Here is a 24,188-nt window from a genome sequence, read left to right as displayed (position 1 = left end):
GTTCAGAAGGCAGGTCCTGTGAATTCTGTGACACAGCAGTACTTCAATAGGGCACAGTGAAAACTTGTCACAGAATTCAAGGAAGTAAATGTACAAAGTACGTTTACAAGCGTCAAGATCATCCAGATTAAAAGAAGTGTGCTAGAAATAATTTAAGTAAAATATGATTTGACATTTTGACCATAGATACTCTTTGGGAAATCTGGCTTCTTTAAACAGGAACAATCCTAAACTTAGAGTGACACGTTAACTAGGATCTTACATCCATAAACTGTCTGAATATCGCATATGGAATGTCAATTGTCTTGCACCTGTTAGGCAGAACTTTTCAGAAGTTTTATTTGACAAGGGCATTTTCCTACTGATAACAACCAAACTGGAGACCAGGAGTCTGAACAGCTTAGACAAGTTCAAAGAATCAAAAAGGCCTCGTGTGGACCAAAGTTTACTATTATTACATAGTACTGTTTTGTGATATAATTATTTTTCATTGTTGTTGTCTGCATTTTTTAGTATTGAGGAAAAATAGTACATTTATTATTATTTACTACAGGTATTTATATAGTGCCAGCAATTTACATCGCACTTTACATATTTTTTTCTACATTCACATTAGCCCTGCTTTTAAGGAGATTAAAATCTAAGGTCCCTATCTCACATCCATACATACTAGGGACAATTTACCTATTAGCATGTCTTTGGAATGTGGGAGAAAACCCAGAGTACCTAGAGAAAACCCACACAGGTAAAAGGGAGAACATGCAAACTCCAGGCAGGTAGTGCCACAAACGGTATTCAAAGCAATGACCCTGATGCTGCCAGGTGGAAGTGATAACCACTTAAGCTGACCATACATGGATCAAAATTTGCCCAGTTCAGCGGGGACTGGCAGAATTATGTTCCATATATGGGCTGGCCAGTTGTACAGAAGTCGATCTACTAATCGACTTCTGTACAAAAAACCTGATGGATTTTTGCTGCCTGATCAGTGCTGCTGGCTAGTGTATTCTGAGGGCAGGGAAATCTCCCTGCTGTCAGAATACAATAGCTCAGTAGGAGGATTTCCCCATCCTCATCGAATGTGTGGATGAAGGAACCAAACTGCTGGTTGAATGAAGAAAAGAAAAAAAAAAAAAAAGACTCATCTATGGGCTGCTTAAGCCACTGTGCTGCCCTATGAAGGGGATATGCAGTGTTAATACCTCTGACCTGTAATACTTTCTATAATCTATTTGGGTTCTTTCTAATTTCTATTCCTGTCATGATATATTCAGATATTTTTATGTATGCTTGAGCTTGTAAATGAAGTATTCTATAACTTTTCTGTGTTCCAGACTACAGGACTCACATCAGGTGTAATAGTAATAGTTGTCCTGAACTTTGAAAGGTCACATTTTCAATTCACAAGATGATAAATTATTACGTAGTGCACACATACACTCATTACTTACTAGAACATTTTTCTCCAGAAAATTTGCCATCTGGAAGACATTCAATTTCTCCTCTTGTCTGTTCATTTGCAGTCTTATGGTCTTTATAACACTGAAATCTTAATTTCTCTCCTTCAATATATATCTTTGACAGATCTCTTTGAGAAATATGTGCCTTTATTGAGTCTGAAGAAGGAACATCACATTTTTCTATATAAAAAAAGAAAAACATCACATCAGTAAGATATTTTTACATAATACAACACTTCAAGAGCACCTAAATAAAGCACACACTATACAGGTACATACACCTTCTGTTCTAGGGTAATGACGCTTACCCACTGTTCTACATCCATGGAAAAGCAATGCTGTCCCCCTCTAATAGAAAGTGTGTTAGGACTACAAAATACTTCTCCCTTATCTCCATAACATAGGGTAGAGATGTTCATCCTGTTCACTAAACAGAATTGGGCAGGGCCGAGCACAATGCTAATAGCAGTGGCAAGCCCAAAAAAATAAAAAAAACACAGCCTGTATTCTGGACTTAAACTACCTTTTAATATTTATATACTGTGAATCACAATATTGATCATAATTTTTTTTTTCACCAAAAGAAAAGAAAATCTTTTGTTATAAACCATGCTGAGGCTGCTGTCATGTCATGCTTCCGAGTGAACGAATATGCCAAATTTTGTCCGAAAACGAATTCGTAACAAAATGAATTGCACATGTCTACTATTGATTTTAAACTCATAAGAGGAGGGGCAGGAAGGTAAAGTTATAGTTGTTTCACAGAGTTTGCAGTGTACTGCCTGCCCTGCCATTATGGTCTTCTCTATGTGGGGTGCATAATGAGGGCCCTATGCAGCAGGTTTGGCGAACACTGCCGACTCTTTGAACAAGGTGACTTGGAACATAGTGTACCTAGGAATTTTGTAGAAAACCATTATAGTTCAACATATGGATTGGTTGTACGAGTCATCAAGGCCAAAAAGTTTTTCTCCTGCAGAATGTTTAAAAAGATACCTGAACGGGAGACTGTTTGGCTATTTACCTTAAACACTCTCTCTCTAAATTGACACCATGTACAATACTTCAGGGAACAGTTCCCTCACTGCAAGCTATTTACCTTTTTGGATATAAATGTTCCATTTGATAAACCATTGTCTTTTTTATCTTAGAGGTTTGATTTCAGATTTTTCTGGACTGATCATTTTGGATAATATAGTAGAGTGTCTCAAGGGGAGCCTGGAAAAGTCCTGTTCGAGGTTTACATATCTCCCAGGCTCCTTTTCTTACACTTTTACAGACCTCTGATTCTATGTCCAATTCAGGTTTTTGCACCTCTCCCTTATGCCAATTTAGACTCACCTGGGTTACACAGTGTCAGGTCTGTGAGAGGTGCAAGGTTGGTGAAAGCTGTAAAACTGCATATGTGGAGTTTGACAAGCATTACGCTTGCTCAGTCTGTTAGGATGTGAATTTGTGTGACCAATGCTGGAACAAAGCTAGGAACACTGTACAGCACCTGTAAATTGACTTGTTAATGGCACCAATAAACACTGCACTGTTTGTCACTACATCACTGGACTGGTATCTGTGCCTGAAAGTGTACTAGCCCCAGGGGGATTTATATCGGTCCCCAGCTCACAATATATTATTGATCTATGCCCTCAGGATATACAGTATCTCACAAAAGTGAGTACACCTGTCACATTTTTGTAAATATTTTATTATATATTTTCATGTGACAAGACTGAAGAAATGACACTTTGCTACAATGTAAAGTAGTGAGTGTACAGCTTGTATAATGCCCCGTACACACGGTCGGACATTGATTGGATATTCCGACAACAAAATCCTAGGATTTTTACCGACAGATGTTGGCTCAAACTTGTCTTGCATACACACGGTCACACAAACTTGTCGAAAAATCCGATCATTCTGAACGCGGTGCCGTAAAACACGTACGTCTGGACTATAAACGGGGCAGTAGCCAATAGCTTTCATCTCTTTATTTATTCTGAGCATGCGTGGCACTTTGTGCGTCGGATTTGTGTACATACGATCGGCAATTCCAACAACGGATTTTGTTGTCGGAAAATTTTATAGCCTGCTCTCAAACTTTGTGTGTCGGGAAATCCGATGGAAAATGTGTGATGGAGCCTACACACGGTCGGAATTTCCGACAACAAGGTCCTATCACACATTTTCCGTCGGAAAATCCAACCGTGTGTACGGGGCATTACGGTGTAAATTTGCTGTCCCCTCAAAATAACTCAGCACACAACCATTAATGTCTAAATCATTGGCAACAAAAGTGAGTACACCCCTAAGTGAAAATGTCCAAATTGGGCCCAATTAGCCATTTTTCCTCCCCCGGTGTCATGTGACTCATTAGTCTCAGGTGTAAATGGGGAGCATATGTGTTAAATTTGGTGTTATCGCTCTCACTCTCTCATCCTGGTCACTGGATGTTCAACATGGCACCTCATGGCAAAGAACTGAGGATCTGAAAAAAAGGAATTGTTACTCTACATAAAGAAGTCTATAAGAAGATTGCCAAGACCCTGAAACCAAGCTGCATGGTGGCCAAGACCATACAGCGATTTAAGAGGACAGGTTCCACTAAGAACAGAACTCGCCATGGTCGACCAAAGAAGTTTAGTGCACGTACTCAGCGTCATATCCAGAGGTTGTCTTTGCGGAATAGACGTATGAGTGCTGCCAGCATTGCTGCAGAGGTTGAAGGGGTGGGGGGGTCAGCCTGTCAGTGCTCAGACCATACGCCACACAATGCATCAAATTTGTCTGCATGGCCATCATCCCAGAAGGAAGCCTCTTCTAAAGAGGATGCACAAGAAAGCCCGCAAACAGTTTGCTGAAGAAAAGCAGACTAAGGACATGGATTACTGGATCCATGTCCTGTGCTCTGGTGAGACCAAGATAAACTTATTTGGTTCAGATGGTGTCAAGCGTGTGTGGCGGCAACCAAGTGAGGAGTACAAAGACAAGTGTGCCTTGCCTACAGTCAAGCATGGTGGTGGGTGTGTCATGGTCTGGGGCTGCATGAGTGCTGCCAACACTGGGGAGCTACAGCTCACTGAGGGAACAGTGAATGCCAACATGTGCTGTGACATACTGAAGCACAGCATGATACCCTCCCTTTGGAGACTGGGCCTCAGGGCAGTATTCCAACATGATATTAACCCCAAACACACCTCCAAGATGACCACTGCCTTGCTAAAGAAGCTGAGGGTAAAGGTGATGGACTGGCCAAGCATGTCTCCAGACCTAAACCCTATTGAGCATCTGTGGGGCATCCTCAAATGGAAGGTGGAGGAGCACAAGGTCTCTAACATCCACCAGCTCCATGATGTCGTCATGGAGGAGTGGAAGAGGACTCCAGAGGCAACCTGTGAAGCTCTGGTGAACTCCATGCCCAAAAGGGTTAAGGCAGTGCTGGAAAATAATGGTGGCCACACAAAATATTGACACTTTGGGCCCAATTTGGACATTTTCAGTTAGGGGTGTACTCGCTTTTGTTGCCAGCGGTTTAGACATTAATTGCTGTGTGTTGAGTTATTTTGAGGGGACAGCAAATTTACACTGTTATACAAGCTGTACACTCACTACTTTACATTGTAGCAGAGTGTCATTTCTCCAGTGTCACATGAAAAGATATAATAAAATATTTACAAAACTGTGAGGGGTGTACGCACTTTTTTTTAAATACTGTGTGTATATATATCATTTCTTTGCCCATTTACCAAGTGCATGCTCTTGTTATGCAGTGTTTGTTTGTCCTTTTCAAATATGGTTGCTATGCTCTCTCTCTCACCAAGGATGAGGTCATCAAGAAGAGCAGAGGGTGGCAAGGGGTTTTGTGGGTAAGTGGGTGGAGAGAGAAGAGTGAATTCCTGCTAAGGGAACACAGAATGTCTAAGTGCTTCAGATTCAACTCACTGAGACATACATAGAGACTGTTAATGATTTCATGTTCCGGTTTGGAAAATACTTTATGTTGGATGATTCACTGAATGTTATTTCTTCAATACATGGACTTTCAAATACAATGCTGTGTGGATTACTGTCTATGTGAAGATATATTTCTCAATTGGGATTTCACTTGTTATTCACAAGCCCCAATTAAGTGGAGGCACTGTGCTTGTTAACCACCTCTATACAGGGCACTTTCACCCCCTTCCTGCCCAAGCCATTTTTCAGCACTGTCGCACTTTTAATGACAATTGCGCAGTCATGTTACACTGTACCCTAATGACATTTTTATCATTTTTTTCCCCACAAATAGAGCTTTCTTTTGGTGGTTTTTGCTCACCTCTGTGGTTTTTATTTATTGCGCTATAAACAAAAGAAGAGGGACAATTTTGAAAAAACACAATATTTTTTACTTTTTGCTATAATAAATATCCAAGTTTTTTTTTTGTTTTTTTAACACATTTTTTCCTCAGTTTAAGCCGATATGTATTCTTCTACATATTTTTGGTAAAAAAAAAATAGCGATAAACATATATTGATTGGTTTGCGCAAAAGTTATAGCGTCTACAAAGTAGGGGATAGATTTATAGCATTTTTATTTATTTATTTATTTTTTACTAGTAATGGCGGCGATCTGCGATTTTTATTGTGACTGCGATATTGCAGCGGACATATCGGACACTTTTGACACATTTTTGGGACCATTCACATTTATACAGCGATCCGTGCTATAAAAATGCATCGATTACTGTGTAAATGTGACTGGCAGGGAAGGGGTTAACACTAGGGGGCGATCGAGGGGTTAATGTATGACCTAGGGAGGTGATTCTAACTGTGGGGGAAGGGGACTGACTGGGGGAGGTGACCGATCGGTGTCCCTATGTACAAGTGGACACACCATCGATCTCCTCTCCTCTCTGACAGGACATGGATCTGTGTTTACATGCACAGATCCACGGTCCTGGCTCTGTTACCCGGCAATCGCGGGTGCCCGGGCACGCACACCGGGTCCCGAGCGACGCAGCGCCCCCTAGTGGCTCGGGAGGGTGATCACGTCATATGACGTCCGCCCAGAACAAGAGATGCCTCGTCCCGCTGTCATATGACGGTGGGCGGTGGCTTACTGGTTAAAGATCCTGTCCTGATCACACTGATTAAAAAGTCTCTGCTCCTAAATACTATACAGGTGGCGCCATCATACCTCGGTAGACGCAGAGAGAGAGAAAAATTGTGATATATACAGTGGGAACGGAAAGTATTCAGACCCCCTTAAATTTTTCACTCTTTGTTATATTGCAGCCATTTGCTAAAATCATTTAAGTTCATTTTTTTTCCTCATTAATGTACAAACAGCACCCCATATTGACAGAAAAACACAGAATTGTTGACATTTTTGCAGATTTATTAAAATAGAAAAACTGAAATATCACATGGTCCTAAGTATTCAGACCCTTTGCTGTGACACTCATATTTAACTCAGGTCCTGTCCATTTCTTCTGATCATCCTTGAGATGGTTCTATACCTTTGAGTCCAGCTATGTTTGATTATACTTGATTAGGAAAGCCACACACCTGTCTATACAAGACCTTACAGCTCACAGTGCATGTCAGAGCAAATGAGAATCATGAGGTCAAAGGAACTGCCTGAAGAGCTTAGAGACAGAATTGTGGCAAGGCACAGATCTGGCCAAGGTTACCAAAAAAATTCTGCTGCACTTAAGGTTCCTAATAGCACAGTGGCCTCCATAATCCTTAAATGGAAGACGTTTGGGACGACCAGAACCCTTCCTAGAGCTGGCCGTCCGGCCAAACTGAGCTATCGGGGGAGAAGAGCCTTGGTGAGAGGGGTAAAGAAGAACCCAAAGATCACTGTGGCTGAGTTCCAGAGATGCAGTCGGGAGATGGGAGAAAGTTGTAAAAAGTCAACCATCACTGCAGCCCTGCACCAGTCGGGACTTCATGGCAAAGTGGTCCGATGGAAGCCTCTCCTCAGTGCAAGACACATGAAAGCCTGCATGGAGTTTGCTAAAAAAACATCCGAAGGACTCCAACATGGTGAGAAATAAGATTCTCTGGTCTGATGAGACCAAGATAGAACTTTTTGGCCTTAATTCTAAGCGGTATGTGTGGAGAAAACCAGGCACTGCTCATCACCTGTCCAATACAGTCCCAACAGTGAAGCATGGTGGTGGCATCATGCTGTGGCGGTGTTTTTCAGCTGCAGGGACAGGACAACTGGTTGCAATCGAGGGAAAGATGAATGTGGCCAAGTACAGGGATATCCTAGACGAAAACCTTCTCCAGAGTGCGTTGAAGCGTATGGATGCTCCTCTGTCCCGGAGACAAGCTCGGTGCAGGTGGTCCTCCGAGTTGCATTCTGGGCAAGGGTATTTATGGGACAGACGCCATAGTTTAGGGTTCGTTTTGCAGCCACCTGCTGGCCCTCCTGGCCGACAGGTGTGCGTTGGGGAGGACGTATCCAAAAGCATCTACACAGCATAGTGTTCCCGGCTCGGCTTAAAGGTTCAAGCACTGTGACTGACTTTCACTACAGAAAATCTATACATCCTGTGGCAGAGGATCGTACGGGTTTTATTCTCAAACAAGTCTGTGGCAGAGACTTTGATTCGTGCTGCGTGCTGGCTGCTAGACCGGTGAGAGAGGCCTATCCAGACGAGCAAAGAGTGTGTCCCACGAGGGGAACGCATTCTAAATAGTATTTGAATTCTATCGGGACATTGTGTCAAGAGAACCCTACCAGAGAATATTTGAGTTTCTTCTGCAAGTTTCCTTTCTACCTCTTTCCTGCTACTTCCTAAGTCGTTTGTGTTAATAAAGCATTGAAAACGTACTCCAGTGTTGTTGCGTGTGTCGTCCATCAGTAAACTCAACAGAACCCTGGACCCGGTGCCGGTGAAACAGAGGGAAGCAGAGTGAAGGTAACAGACCCGCTTAAACTAGCAGCTCCACCGTGAGTTAGTGCTACACTGGGAGTGTGCAATCTGGGATGGGTGCAGAGCCAGCAGTAAGGACTGTGATTTCACAGGCAGTGAAGTCGGGCAGCTGCAGCCAGGATGGCTGGCAAGGCCTGAAGAGGGTTGACTGGGATCAGTAGTCCACCTATAGGTTAGACAGCACTAGAGACTCATTACTATTTTTGCTACACTAAAGGGGTCCACCGTCTCTGCCTGCAAAAGGTGGTTGCTGAGGCCTGGCTGAGTCAGTGTTTGGCCTAAACATGTGCTAGCTGTGCCTGGAGTCAAGTGTTGTGCAGGAGAGAGAAAGAGTAACAGTCTCCAATCAAGAGCTGTGCTGAAGGAAACTGGAGTAACCAAGTGTATATAGTTGTCCCAACTGATTGATATACTGTACAATCAACAAATTGCTTGTTCTACTGGGCATCCCATATATTCATATCCCCATCCAAGTTCAAATCCCTCAATACAAATACAAAAACAAGCACATGGACTGTTTATTGTCTCCAAGGTGATTGGGAAGTGAATGCCGGGCTGGGCAGGGTGACAGGTGGGCCACATCTTTAAGCAGCCCCTATGGGGATGCCGCTACATTTGTATAGATCATAGACATGTGCACACACTGAAACATTTTGTTTCAGAATTTCGGTTTCGTCCGAAAAATACATTTATTTAGTTACTCCTGAAATTAGTTATTTATTTTGTTTAGTTAAAAAAATGCATACATATGAAAATCCAAATTAATTAAAGGTCGAATCTGTCAACTGAAGGCTTATGTGTCTGTCAGATATTATAAGAAGATTTGACGAAGTAGCTAAACTGTACGACGCCGCGATCATGCATTTCCAGTCGATTGCTCCACTCACAAGCTATAGTAGAATTCTAATGTTTGTTTGACTAGTATTATTCCTATTAATTATTATTACTAGTTAAACATTAAAATTCTTCTATAGCCTATGGGCGGAGCATTTTACCGTAAATGTCCGCTCACGACGATCGTATGTTTTTAGCTGCTTCATTGAATCTTCATGTCGAACGGTATTATACATATTTTTGATCATATCAAAAGATATGATACTTGTTTATTTCTGTTCATGTCAAACAGTCTACCCCAACAGCCAATGGAATTGCGTTGTATGGAAATTCAAGCATATAACTTCCTTCCTGTTTGCTCTGCGCTCCTAACAGTTCTGGTTCACACTGGGGATGGCAGCATCCGACGGTGGCTCCAGGCAGTTCAACCCCATGGAGGTTCCTGGCCCTTCTATGGAGGCAGCAGCACCACCACCACCAATCAGCCCATAACATTCATCATCATCATTTTACTTCCCCCACCCATTCCAGCAGCGACCACTAAAAGCTCTTTTACTATTGTCTCTATAATCTCGAATCTTTTCTCTCTATGTCGAATAATCTTGGACTAATATCGTTAGGTTCAATCGACCGCAGGTTCGATAGACACAGATCGCTATGGTCACCGTCATGTTGAATCCATCTATCTATATCAAACTGTTGTCGCAAAGATACGAAAATATAATAGATATGAAAATAAAGCATTTTTTTATTTTGGATCTTTCGGATTTCGGATTCTGCGCGTTTGTTATTGTTTTGTTAAAACGAACACAAAAATCCCTGAAATTCAGATGATAATGCATTCGGACAATAACGAATGTACAGGTCTAATAGATCATTTTCTATTTATTTTTTTACAAACAAGACATGGGTAGATTGGGGGACTATGGAAGTCCACCTGTTTCTTGTTTTTTACATATATAATTTTTATAACTCTTAAATTATTGCCTTTGCGATTCCCCCCCACGGGGGGCTTTCTGGAGTTATTCTGTTGAGCGTTCTGCTAGACAGTCTTTCCTCACCCATTCCCTCCTTGATTAGCCCCATCGCCATCTGTGTGAGAGTATATATTCTCCCCCTCCAGGAGGGGCGGGTTAGCCTGAAAGAAGCTGGGCCTCGGAAACGCGATGCAACCCGCCACCTCCACACCTTGAGTGTCCTGTGTTTGCTGCAGCTCCTAGAGGCACGTGAGAGCCAGTGACCCTGCCAGGCTTCTGCTCTCCTATAAGGTGGGTCCTGGCTAGCGTGTGCAGTGGTTCCTTCATCAGGTGTATCCACCTTCTGCTTTTTGGTGGTGGGAGTCTTTTGGAGTTTGCTGATGCTGTCAACCTCAGCTGTCTTTACCAGCGAGTCCGGACACTCACAGCAGCCTTCCAGTTCGCCATGTCTACCGCCCTGGATCACCACACACGATACCACAGCACCTCTACATGCAGTCTTCAAGCTGCTTAGATGTAGGTGGATATTGGAATAAAGTATTGTTGATTTTATTTATTTACACTGACCTGATCCCTGTTTTTCTCCTTTTAAACCCTTTTTATCCCTTCTCGTTTGTCGCCCCAGCCAGGTTCAGCCTCTCCTGGGTAGAAGTCCTTCCTGCACAGACTCTAAATGAGCTATATGGTTGGAGCCCCATTTTGGCGATGCAGGCCTGTCAAAGAAAGCTTTAAACAAGCTTTGACATAAGTGACAGCATATTCCTTTGCTTTCCATATGCTTTTTACTTATTTTATCTGTTTTATGGGCGTTTGACATTTCCAAGATGGTGGCAGCAGTGCACGTACACTCTGAACATGAGAGGCAGGAAGTGATGTGGCCTCTGACCAGTTTCCTGGCTAGAGCTTTACCAGGATGGTGATCTGAGCATGCACTGATATCATTACTAATGGCAAAATGTAACAGTTTTAAATGGTTTTATGGCATTTTTGGCAACAAATGGTGGAGCTCTCTACTCATGCATGCTGGATGCTTATGTGGTCATTGTTTGCAGGTATGTTTTCCCTTTTCATGGCATTCACCTGGGCTTTTCTTATCTCTTTCTCAGTGTTGCTCTGGGACCATTGTGCTCCTTATGGCATTCACCTGGGCTCTTCCTATCTCCTTCTCAATGTTTGCTCTGGTATCACTATGTTGGGCTCAGTTTCCCCTAGTGTAACTTGGGACTGCAAAGTTGCCTGACAAGTCGTACCCCATTATTTCCAATGAGTACCGTTCATATTTGTGCGACTTCAAGTTAGTCCCTGAACTTCTTTGGTCCCACTTTGATGCGACTTGAGGTCCATATGACCTCAAGAATACACAGGCATAAGTACTCATTCCCTTCACTGAACAGCTAGAGGAGTTAATCCAGGAAGAATGGAAGGGGTCAGAGAAAAATGCCCGTATAAACAGGCTGTCAAAACTGTATATCCTGGAAAAGCTAAAGGTCAACCTGCTGCAGTCTCCTCCAATGGTGGGTGCATCATTATTGTAGCTGGCAAGACATGTCTCCTTGCTGTCACATTCAAGGAGGCTCTAGTCCATAAATATGATCTAGATCTGAAGTGCTCCTACATACTGTAGCATCTGCAGGTGACGGCAGACCAGCAACAACCAGCCCATGTGCTGAGTGAGTCTAATGGGAGTGGTTTCATAATTATCAACCAGCTTCTGCACCTGCAGGACTCTGAGGAACGTGGCAGGGTCTGCATCCCTTTAGACGTCATTTCCTATTGGGAGTATCTTACCAAAAATTACATTTATGTTGCAGTGGATGCCAAAAATTTGACTTGCATCTTGGTGCAGATTTCTGGGAAAATCAGTGAGCAGGAAATGATTTTTGTACAGAACACCTCCAGATAATCATAATGCATTGCATTTTACAGAAAATTATAGCCCCGCAGATTGAAAAGAAAAGTGGAGTAACCCTTTAATGAAGCCCTTCTGAGAGAAGTAAAGAGAAAGGTGGTAACAGCTTTGTAAGAGCTGAAATTGGCGGCAGACTCCGTGGCGGATGTGTCAGTGGACATTAATTGATTTTTTTCAAGAGCAGTGTTTCCCGTAGTCACGGCAAGATTTGGCAATTATGGCTGAAGCCATGGTTAGCAGATCCCACCTTCAAAAAAAAAAAAAAAAAACAAACTGGTGCAATGTACCAGACAACGGATCCAATCTATTTGGGAGACAGGATACAGCCATCTCAAGGGTGACCACTAGCAGGTCAGGGCGAATATCTGACAAAAAAATAGGATTTTTAAAACAGCTTACCTGTAAAATCCTTTTCTTGGAGTACATCATAAGACACAGAGCCTCTAGTAATTACTTAGTGGGTTATGAGCCTACCTTCAGGTGTTGACACTGGTATAACCAATACAGGAAGTTGACTCCCCTATATAACCCCTCCTCCTTCCAGGAGTCCTCAGTTTTTGTAGCCAAGCAATATAATCTCACCCCAGAAAACAGAGGGGCGGGAGCTCTGTGTCCTATGATGTACTCCAAGAAAAGGATTTTACAGGTAAGCCGTTTTAAAAATCCTATTTTCTTTATCGTACATCATAGGACACAGAGCCTCAAGTAATTACTTAGTGGGACGTCCCATAGCAATGCTACTTGAGGGGAGGGAGACACAACCCGTAGGGCACCCCCAGACCTTGAGGAATTATACTGCTGCTTGGTAGAGTGCGCCTTAACTTGAAAAGGGGGAATCTTTCCCTTTAAATCATAAATTCGAATTATAACTTGCCAAATCCACTTAGTCACAGTGGATTTTGACGCTGCCTGTCCTTTTTTAGGACCCTCTGGCAGAATAAATAAGACATTAGTCTTACGAATCTGAGCAGTTTTCTTTAAATAGATCTTCACTGCTCCCACCACATCAAGACAATGTAGGGACTTTTCCTCCTTGGAACATGGTTTTGGAAAAACGATGGCAGGACAATATCTTCATTCAGATGAAAGCCTGAAACCACTTTTGGCAAAAAGCCTGGACGAGGGCGTAACACCACTCTGTCCTCATGAATTACCAAATATGGCTCTTTACAGGAAAGAGCAGCCAATTCTGAAACCCTCCTTGCTGAGGATATAGCAACCAAAAATATCAGCTTCCTAGTCAGAACGACTAAGGGAACATGCTGTAATGGTTCGAATGGCGGTTTTTGTAACACTGACAAAACAAAAATTCAAGTCCCAAGGGCTTAAGGGTTATTTCACTGGCGGAATAATCCGCATCACTCCTTGCATGAAACCCCGGACTAAAGAATGCGTAGCAAGTGGTCTTTGAAATAAAATTGATAAGGCTGAGACTTGGCCCTTAATAGTACTCAGGGCCAACTTCATCTCTACGCCTACTTGTAGAAAGGCAAGAATTCTGCCTATAATATATCTCCAAGGGTGCCAACCCTTGGATTCACACCAGGAAACATAAGCTTTCCAGACTCTATAATATATAGCTCTAGAAATTGGCTTCCTAGCATTAAAGTAGAAATAACTGCCCTGGAAAGCCCACGTCTTTTCAGAATGTGGGTCTCAATAGCCATGCCGTTAAATTTAGCATTCGTAAAGTAGGATGGAATATCGGCCCCTGAGAGCAGGTCTGGCCTTAGTGGAAGGGACCACAGATCCTCCACTGCTATCTTTACGACCTCTGCATACCATGACCTTCTGGGCATGCTGGTGCTGCCAGAATTACCGGTTTTCTTTCCAGCTTGATCCTGCAAAGAAGTCGAGGCAGCAACTGAATAGGGGGAAATGCATAGATCAGTAAAAGCTGATCCCACAGTATCACTAACGCATCTGTTCTGCATGCGAATGGATCCTTTGTTGTGGACACAAAGTTGACTAAATTTATGTTGCACTGGATGCTAGAAGATCTACATCCGGAGTCCCCTATCCTTGACAAACAGCCCGAAACATGTCGGGGTGAATAGACTATTCCCCTGGGAATAATCTGCTGGCGGCACATGCCAATTCTCTATTCCCGGAATGAAGACTGCCAATGGGCACGGAATATTTCTTTCTGCCCAAATTAGAATATGGTTCACCTCTCTCTGCACTGAGAGATTCTTGGTGCCCCTTTTGGTGATTGATATAGGCCACAGCCTTGGCATTGACGGATTGGATCCTGTCGGGACAATCCCTTAACCTGGAAGTCCAGACTTTTAGAGCCAGACGCACTGCCCGAATTTCTAGGATGTTGATGGGCAAGGCTCTTTCGGTTCTTGAACACTGTCCTTGGACAGTTGTCTTCTCTGTCATTACCACTTTCCAGATAAGTGGTCTGAAGGATTTACCCTTTAGGATATTCTTTAATAACCACCAATTGAGGCTTTGGGACACCCTTGGGGACAGCCGCATTGGCAAGTCCAAAGCTTGGATCGTTTTGTTCCAAGCAAATAGAACAGTCTCGAATGGAACTGGGCAAAGGGAACTGCTTTGAATGAAGCCACCATCCTTTCTAACAACCTCATGCAAAGGCGAATGGAGGGACCTCCTTTTGACCTGACCATCCGCACCAACTCTTTTATGGAATTGTGTTTTTTTTTTTTCTTGGCAAGAAGACCCTTTTTCTGGGCTGTATCTATGATCAGACCCAAATACTGCAGCCCTTTTTTAGCGATTTTAATGGAGACTTTACTAGGTTGAGAACGCAACCCAGACCTTTCCAGGTAACTGGTTGTAATGCGTACACCTTACTCCGAACAGCGATTGGTCTATTAGCAATAGATCATCTAGGTATGCCAAGACTGTTTAAGTCCTGTGCCCTTGACCTGGCTACAGGTGGGGCTAGCACCTTTGTGAACACTGGAGGTGCTGTAGCTAGACCGAAGAGCAAGGCTATAAACTGAAATGCTGCTGTTCTACTTTGAACCGCAGAAACCTTTGGTGAGCGGTAAATATATGGACATGCAGATATGCATCCCTGATGCCGATAGGCGCCAGAAGTTTTCCTCCTTGCGGGATAGAAACTACTGACTTGATCGACTCCATAGAAAGGAGCGGATCTGCAGGAACCGATTTAGATTCTTTTAGATCTAGAATGGATCTGTTGAATTTCTGCGTGGCTCTGTACATGTACAGGAAACGCATGAAAAAGGCAGTGAAGGTTCCAAGGAACCTAAGAAAAAACAGAACTATCAGCTGACTCCACTAGATGTAGCTAGAAAGAGGCACAAATCATCTCTGTAAGAGGTTTGTACCAGCAATTTCTCAGATTGCGAGGCTGAAAAAATGTTCAACTCTAGTTGTCTCCTCTGCAGAGGAGTACTCGGTTTGACTTTCTTCCCGATTAACTGAGGGTAATCCTTCATCCTCTACCCACTGTTCCCTTGATAAGGGATCTCAGGTGGGGGAGGGGGATCCAACACACTTCCCATCCTTGGATAGCGGATGCGATTAAAGTCGCTAATTTTCCTTCTAGGCCCTGCAGGGGGGAGGAAAAACGAATTTTCAATCATGTATACAGGGGCTAAATATTTTCTCCTCTTAGGCTCAGTTTCTTATTTTTTATTTTTTAATTGCAACCCCAAAGTGGCGTGATTTTAACGTGATCTTTTGCCGCTGATAATACGTCGGGTGTGATTTTGATGCGACAGGAAACAATGTCTGTGTATTTTAGAGGTCTATGAACCTCAAGTCGCATCAAAGTGGTACCAAAGTAGTGCAGGGACTACCTTGAAGTCGCACAGATCTGAACAGTACTCCTTGGAAATCATGCCCTAGAGTCCAACGGAGGAGGCAGTCACCGCTGCCTAGAGGCAGCTGCCCCTGCGCAGGGGACGGAATCCGTTTAAGTGACTTGTCCAAGGTCACAAGGAGCCAACGTGAGGACGAGGTCCCACGTCTTTCAGGAAGCCTCCCATGGCTACGCTGGCCATCAGAGTAGTTAACCTGTGAGGATTGGCTCCTTCACTAGTGAACGCCGACATGTGTATCTGAACCCATGTCTGTCAGGAAGTCTCCCAAGGCTGCACTGGCCGTCAGAGTACTTAACCTGTGAGCTGTTGTGGCTTCACTTTAAATAAAAAGGACATTTATACCTTCTTTTGGACAAAAGAGCTTTACTGCTAGAAATCATTTGGATGTATTTCACCAAACCTTCCCCAATGAAAAGGGAAACTAGTCAGACACCTTTTTTTGCAAGATGCTTCGGCTGACCAACCCTTTTAACCACAGGGTCCTAAGCATGTGTTTTAGCACAAGCGCAAGTCCTGGTGGATAGAGTCTTTTATGGCATCTATGGCAAAACATAGCGGCGTCTACTGCTGGTACTTTCCAACCTTTGTGAATTTTCCTCCATGATAGAGAACTGAGAAACTCTTTGGAGGGAAAAAATGCTTATCCAGATGATCCCATTCAGCATAAATAAGCGCTGTAAAAGGTTTTTTTTTTTTTTTTTTTTTTTAAAAACAAAGAAGGGACCTGGACTTTCAGCTTACTCTGTTAGGAGTAATATTAAAAGTGGAATAAACCATCTCTGTAAGAGTTTGTACCATCAATCTGTCAGATTGTGAGATTACATAAGGTTCATCAACTGTTGTTTCCTCCGCAGAGAAAAATTCGGCTTAATTTTCCCCATGATCACCTGAGGATAACACCTCATCCTGTGCCCACTGTTCCCTTGGAAAAGAGGGTTTGAGGTGGGGGATCTAGCATGCTTCCTATCCTCTTGGATGGAGAATGCGATTAAAGCCGCTAATTTTCCTTCTAAGCCCAACAGGGCAGAGGAGAATGCATCTTCAGTCACATACACAGGGGCTGAAGTGTGAGAAGCAGTTGCACCAATTGCTTCCAATGACTCACCCTGGCTTGCCATGTCAGGTATCTCCGGAGAGGATGACAATGTGGAGGCATGACTGGAGTTCCTAGCGCCTGGGGGGTGGAATCCTTGGTACCTTTGTGGTACACTGGAAATCAAATGTGCCAAGCACAACAGCAGAGGCACTTTAACAAATTATGGTATTTGCTGAACAATAGTTTTAGCAAACGAAAACAATGTCACCATAAGGATCAGCCTTTCATGCTGAGTACCATAATATTTCCTGTGCTGGAAATGCCTGTTTACACATCTTTACATGCCCAGCGCTCCTGTGTCTTAGTGTGACAGACTTCTGTCTTCAGCATATGAACTGAGAGCGTCTGTGTTAAGCCTCAGGTAAGAACCTGATTACACATAAGTGTCAGCTGTTACCGCACCTCTCCAGGAGGAGAGGGGAGGGAGAGGGGAATTTTTATCAGTGTTTGTTAGGCTCCTAGTTTTAAAGGAAGACTTCACTTTATACAAAAAAAAATGCAAATGGCTGGTTTTGTATGTTCATAAACTAATGCTGTAACCCCTTTAGATCCCTCAGAAGAGGAACACCATCTGTTCAATTAAGAACTCACCTCTGGCTGCAGGGACCACACCCGCTGCTATAGCCAGACACAGAGCTGCTGAAAAAGGCATCGTACTGGGTAAGTGTAATATACTCCCTCTAGAGGAGACATTTTAAGGCATACAGTTATACATTTTATATATATATATATATATATATATATATATATATATATATATATATATATATATATATATATATATATATATATTTTTTGGAGAAAAAGGCATAGGTGGACTTTTTACAGTTCCTAGGCTTCTCCCCTTACCTTATCCTTGCTGCAGGATACTGCTGATTTAATAGACAGATCCAACTTTCACCCATCACGGCGGACAGCGTAGTTAAACCTTCAAAGACTGGGGCCCTTTTTAATAGGGGTTCCGCTCCTTTGAACCTGTATAGCACCCCTCAGGAACAACTTTAGGTAATATGAAAAACCAAAAAGAGTCCTGGTTCCTAGGGTCCAGCTTTCAAAGAGAAGCTTACAGGCAAAACCTCGTTCTTCAATGCGAGTCCCAGGTACCATCCTATGGCCTCAGTGTCGAGGATGGATCCGGTTGTGGAGGTTTTTAAATCCAGCACGGACTCCTCCCTGGAGCTCCTCAGAGCACATCTTCACTCGTGACCAACACCTTAGACACTGGCAAAAAAAACTGACTCCTCCTGGAAGGAGGAGGGGTTATATAGGGGAGTCAACTTCCTGTATTGGTTATACCAGTGTCAACACCTGAAGGTAGGCCCATAACCCACTAAGTAATTACTTGAGGCTCTGTGTCCCATGATGTACGATAAAGAAACAGAAAATTCAGAAAGGTCCAGCATACAGGCGGCAACTCCCAAGTAGATACAAGGAGGCAAAATCCTATGGACTGGGAAAAAGATTAGTAAAGGAACTGGAGAAATACCCAATCTTCATTATTGAAGCCTAATGCAGCGTACACACGAGCGGACTTTGCAGCAGACTTTGCCCGGCGGACGGGATTTCGTTGGACAATTCGATCGTGTGTGGGCTCTAGCGGACTTTGTTTTCTGAAAAAGTTGGATGGACTTAGATTTGAAACATGTTTTAAATCAATCCGTCGAAATAGAGTACGGTCGAAAAGTCCGCTCATCTGTATGCTAGACGGACAAAAAGCCACGCTTTGTCCGCTATTGGCTACTGGCTATGAACTTCTATTGGCTACTGGCTATGAACTTCCTTGTTTTAGTCTGGTTGTACATCATCACGTATGAATTCAACGGACTTTGGTGGATTGCGTGTAGGCAGGTCCGTTCATTCAGAAAGTCCGTCGTAGGGGGGCGCATGCGCGCGGCTTTACATGGCAGACGTCTCTCTCTCCGCACTCCCCGCTGCATACTCGGGACTATAACGCTCCTCTGAACCGGCAATTCAGCTCCCGTTTTCCAGGGATCACCTCTCTACATACCAGTGCCTCCTCCGGTATGGTATTAATGGGTCATCGTGGCAAAACAAAACCAAAACCCATTAAAGAAGCGCTGGCCCGTGCTTCCTCCAAGATGGCGGCGAAGGCCCGAGCCCTGGCTGAACAAACGGCGTCCTCTCCTGCACAATTAGACATGCTAGACAGCGAGGAAGAGACGAACATGCAATCTAACCAAGGCGAGCGCTCCCCTTCCATTGCACAAGCAGGTATGTCACAATCTGCTTTTATAAGACTTATGGAATCCATGCTCCACAAGGCCTTAAAGGCGACAGAGCAGATCACTAATAGCCTGACACGAGAAATTCGTGAGATAGGCCAACGCACAGCAGACCTAGAAACCAGGGTCGACGATATGGAGTTAACCTTACAAGAACAGGCCTAAGAACAAATAGCCCTCCGTGAAGAAAATGCTATGCTTTTATCACGTCTTGAAGACGCTGAAAACCGTTTTCGCAGGTCCAACTTGCGCCTCCGAGGTATACCGGAAGCGATAGATGACTTACAATCATTTACCACGGCGTTGTTTCAGGAGCTGGCGCCTTCTATACCTATAGAGCGCCTTGAGTTTGACAGAATCCACAGAGCGCTCACCCGTCGCCAAACCGATGGGCCACCACGAGACATCATTGTCAAGCTGCATTTTTTCCGCACGAAGGAACAGCTACTAGCTGCGGCACGAAACAAGAACTCCCTTCAGTTCCAGAGCCATGATTACCAGCTGTTCACTGACTTAGCACCCGTCACCATTGCTAAACATCGTGCTATGAAGCCACAGCTACAGATACTACAACAGCATCAGCTTAAGTACACATGGCGGTTCCCATTTGCCTTGCAGTTTTCTTACCAAGGGCAGCAACACACCTGCACCACCCCGGACTCGCTACAACGTCTGCTGGAGTCTCTTCACCTGTCGCCCCAGGCACGCCAGTCGGAAACATCACTTCCTCGCACACCAGCTAGATCTGCTTCCCAGCCATACACCACGACCCCAAAGAAGAATAATTCTGATCCATTGTCTATCCGGAAAGGAACCCCAGCACGATCATCCTGGAAACTACCACCCTAGCCCGAAATCTCAAGCCCTTCGCTGACATTCAGGAAGATACTTTTCTTTTGTTTACCTTCTCCCCTTGTTTTCCCAGTGTACAGGTTCTCGGTTGCATCCGCAGTGGCTGATCTTATATAGAACTCATCTGCAGCCAGGACCTGCTGGACAACATTGGTCGGTTTAAGTGCTAACTCTACGTCCTGAATGACTTTTCTACAGGGCTTTCAGGCCACCTAGGGTCTGCTCAGGCTCAGATATATTATTGTTTTACTGCTTTATTGTTTTACTTTAATGCTGTTCTAATACTTGCTTTAATAATGTACTCGTAAGTAGGGATGAGCTTTGTGTTCGAGTCGAACCCATGTTCGACTCGAACATCGTCTGTTCGCCCGTTCGCCGAATTGCCAACGATATGGGCCGTTCGCGCCAAATTCATGTGGCGCGTCACGGCCCATAATTGACTGCGGCATCGCAGTGCATTGCTGGCTGATGATTGGCCAAGCATGCACTATGACCCGCATGCTTGGCCAATCACAGCGCCGTCTGAACAGAGAGCCGTAATTGGCCAAAGCCAAGGAGGCTTTGGCCAATTATGGCTCAGGGGATTTAGTACACGCCCCACACTATATAAGGCTGCCTGCACGGCGGCCCTGTGTAGTGTGTTTTCCGGCGTTCATTGAGAGAGAGAGAGAGAGAGAGAGACAGACAGACAGAGACATTTGATTTGAGTTAGATAGATTAGGCAGAACAGTCAGTTAGCTGCACTTACAGTGTATTGTGTATATATATATGCATACCAGGTGTTGCATATATATATATATATATATATATATATATATATATATATATATATATATATATATATATATATACACTGTATTCAGTTTAGCTAGATCCGTTCCTGTTATCTTCCTGCTGACAGGCAGGCTTGTCTTCTTACAGTATATACAGCTACCTGAAGAAAATTACTGGTGTTCTTTTGATCCTATTAGTACCACAGTCAGGCAGCTAGACTATTTACAGTTAGTGCAGTGCGTCCTGCTTACAGTGTTCAGCTAAACCTACAAGTTAGTGGGGTGCGTCCTGCTCACAGTGTTCAGCTAAACCTACAAGTTAGTGTGGTGTGTCCACCTCACAGTGTTAAGCTAAACCTACAAGTTAGTGGGGTGCGTCCTGCTCACAGTGTTCAGCTAGATCCGTTCCTGTTATCTTCTTACTGACAGGCAGGCTTGTTACAGTATTTACAGCTACCTGAAAAAAATTGCTGGTGTTCTTTTGATCCTATTAGTACCACAGTCAGGCATCTAGACTATTTACAGTTAGTGCAGTGCGTCCTGCACACAGTGCTCAGCTAAACCTACAAGTTAGTGGGGTGCGTCCTGCTCACAGTGTTCAGCTAAAGCTACCTGTAGAAGGTTAAATGGGTGTGTGGACAAGGGATTATAGCGGTGCTAGGGTCAGGAAGATTAGAGGAGAAAAGATAAAACACAAAATATACTAAAATTACAAATTTTATTAATAGTCTATCATAAATACAATGTACATTATAAACAATTCATACAGTAATTATACAAATTTTGTGGATACATGTACTGTAAGTGACCCTAAGAATGGTCAAGTGGGCCAGATGGCAAGTGGCCGTTGAAGGAGGGGGGGCTCATTTTCCTACATGTTTCGCCAAAACATTGGCTTCTTCAGGGAACAGGAGCTCATAGGGTGAATATATATAAAAAATTCTGTGTGGTGGACATAAAAACACATGTTAGAAATATTAATTTGACCAAACACTGCATAGTAAAAACAATAACACATTGCAACTGTGGCTGGACATTCATGCAACCCTAAGCTCCACACCACTAAACGGAACTGCGGACATACCTGGGGCGTCAGTGCCCAAGACGGGAGGGAAGAGAGGGAGAGGGGGAACACAGCCACCCAAGGAGATCCCCACAGGGGAGCAGGCAGACCGCGCCGTAAATTGTGCCTGCAGGGGGCATACAGTAGACCTGGCAAAGGAATGTAAAGATAGTCATGTGTCATAATGCACTGTGGTAGTTATTCCAGGAATAGAGGGTTGCGCATATATGCATTGTATTAAAAAGAGAACAAAAAATATATGTATATAAATAGGTATAAATGTATCTATATCTCTGGAAAAGGTGCGGACTTACATGTATATCTAAAAGCTGTAGAGAGGCAAGGTCAGGAAGTGCCTGTGATATATGTATGCACACAGCAAGGAAAGGACATCAAGGTTGAACCATATCTGCAGACCACTTAAAGCAGGCCTAGTTGGAAAAATGGGTAATGTTAGGGGTCTTGCTGTTGTTAACTGGGGCCAGATATGGTAGTTTACGCCTATACTTACTTGATGGTATCTGCTGTAAGAAAAGATTCTCATAGCGGTACATTCACAGGTATATAGTACCGGTGCTGGGATGAAAAAGGGATAAAAATAAACGTGGATCCTATATGAAATATAAAGGAAAAAAGGAGGATCAGAAAGGTAGGGAAATGGAAGCTTTAAAATGTACTTGGGCACAGGTGAGGCTAGTGAAAAGGAGTCTATTACCTAATTCATCATGAAGCACACCGTGTTGCTTGAGAAAATCAGTGTTAACCACCAGAGTAAGAGGCCGGTCCAAAGTAAGTTCTAAAAAGTATGTAAAGGAATAATAAATAATTCATGTAAACAACATGAAGTCAAGGTGTTTTGAAAGGCAGAAGTTTACCTTGTAGCTGTGTGCAGAGCGAATGCAGGCACGTCCCTCGTCCATGGGAACTGAGGGACTGGCCGGTTACTCATATACCCCCCACACCTGATCAGATGATGATCAGGTGTGCGGACGCTAAACGAGGGGTAGCCATGGCTGTGCACTGCACGGTGCCTAGGAACTACGAGTTCCATCATGCAACGCGCGCACATGCTCAGATCTCACGGACCGTGTGGCGATTGGAGAGGCGAACACCCCTGGAATGGGAAGTACCAAGGTGTCATCTCACCCAATCTGCCGATGGAATAAAGGACCAGAGGGTCTGAGAACAGACGTGGGCACCCAGGGGCAGACAGTTGTCTGCGCCTTGGCGTCCGTACAGGCAAAGACAGCGCTAGCCATGTCACCCCCAAACCGGGAGAGCCAGCGGAGCCGCCGCCCACCACCCACGCCACAAATAATCCCCCCAGTCGTGGGGCTAGCCAAGGCACCAGGGACAACCGCAGTCCAGTGGCGGGGAACAAAGGGGCACGAAGTGTAGTGCGCCGAGACACAGGATGGGAGGATATCCCAAAGGTTGCCCAACGATCCACAGAGGCCACTGGGGAAGGTGGGAATTACTGTGTGTCAGCACACGACATCCAGCCACAATGTGTGCAGTGTGCATAGAGAACCACTGGGTCCCAGTACGACAGTGAAACCTGCAACCAAAAATTGAAAATACAATGCAAAAACAATATATAGAAAAGAATATATAAAAAAAGAAACACACAGTATATGTATTGCAACAGTTGTGTCGAAAAATATTGTTCAATAATGGCAAAAAAGAGTTTTAAGTCGCAAATAAATACAGGCAATATACACTTATAGAATACACAGGGATATAAGATATATTGAGTCAATTTGCCAGCTTGTCTCAGAAAAGGAAAAAGGCATTTGTAATCAATGTAGAAGGCAAGGTATTAGTCCATGTCAAAAAAACATTATATGGATGAAATACCGGGTGGAGCCATGGCAGCAAAGGGAAAGAAAGACAGGGAATACAGGAGAATGAGAAACTAAGAAGGGAAGAGAAGGGGGGGGGGGGGGGGGAAAGGGATGGAAGAGGATAGGGTAGAGAGGAAAAACCACAAACGACGTTGTCTGGGGAAGGGGCATGGAAAAGAAAAACTTAAAGGAAGGGCTTAAAACTAATATATTCATTGAGTCCTGGGAAGATGGTAGCATTTAATATATGAATCCATTTGGTTTCGAGTCGTAATAGTGAATTATCAGTACTACCGCCTCTTACATGTGAGGGGATATGTTCAAGTGCGGAAAACAAAATAACATGGGGATCGGAGTTATGTTGGGCAGCGATATGCCTATTAATGGCCG

At 43.8% G+C, this 24,188-nt stretch overlaps 1 protein-coding gene across 4 annotated transcripts in view; it reads right to left on the bottom strand.

Moving 5' to 3' along the window:
• Positions 1 to 24,188, bottom strand: part of LOC141103381 (coagulation factor XIII B chain-like) — a gene marked incomplete in the record, with an annotated part of 968,440 nt that overhangs the window by 668,827 nt on the left and 275,425 nt on the right. For all 4 annotated transcript variants that reach the window (XM_073592895.1, XM_073592894.1, XM_073592896.1 and 1 more), the window contains 1 exon segment: positions 1,452 to 1,640. In XM_073592895.1, coding sequence (XP_073448996.1) covers positions 1,452 to 1,640 — 189 coding nt within the window.

The sequence above is a fragment of the Aquarana catesbeiana genome, linkage group LG07 (assembly GCF_042186555.1).
Source record: "Aquarana catesbeiana isolate 2022-GZ linkage group LG07, ASM4218655v1, whole genome shotgun sequence".
In the NCBI taxonomy this organism is placed as follows: Eukaryota; Metazoa; Chordata; class Amphibia; order Anura; family Ranidae; genus Aquarana; species Aquarana catesbeiana.
This window is presented reverse-complemented; position numbering and strand designations above follow the sequence as displayed.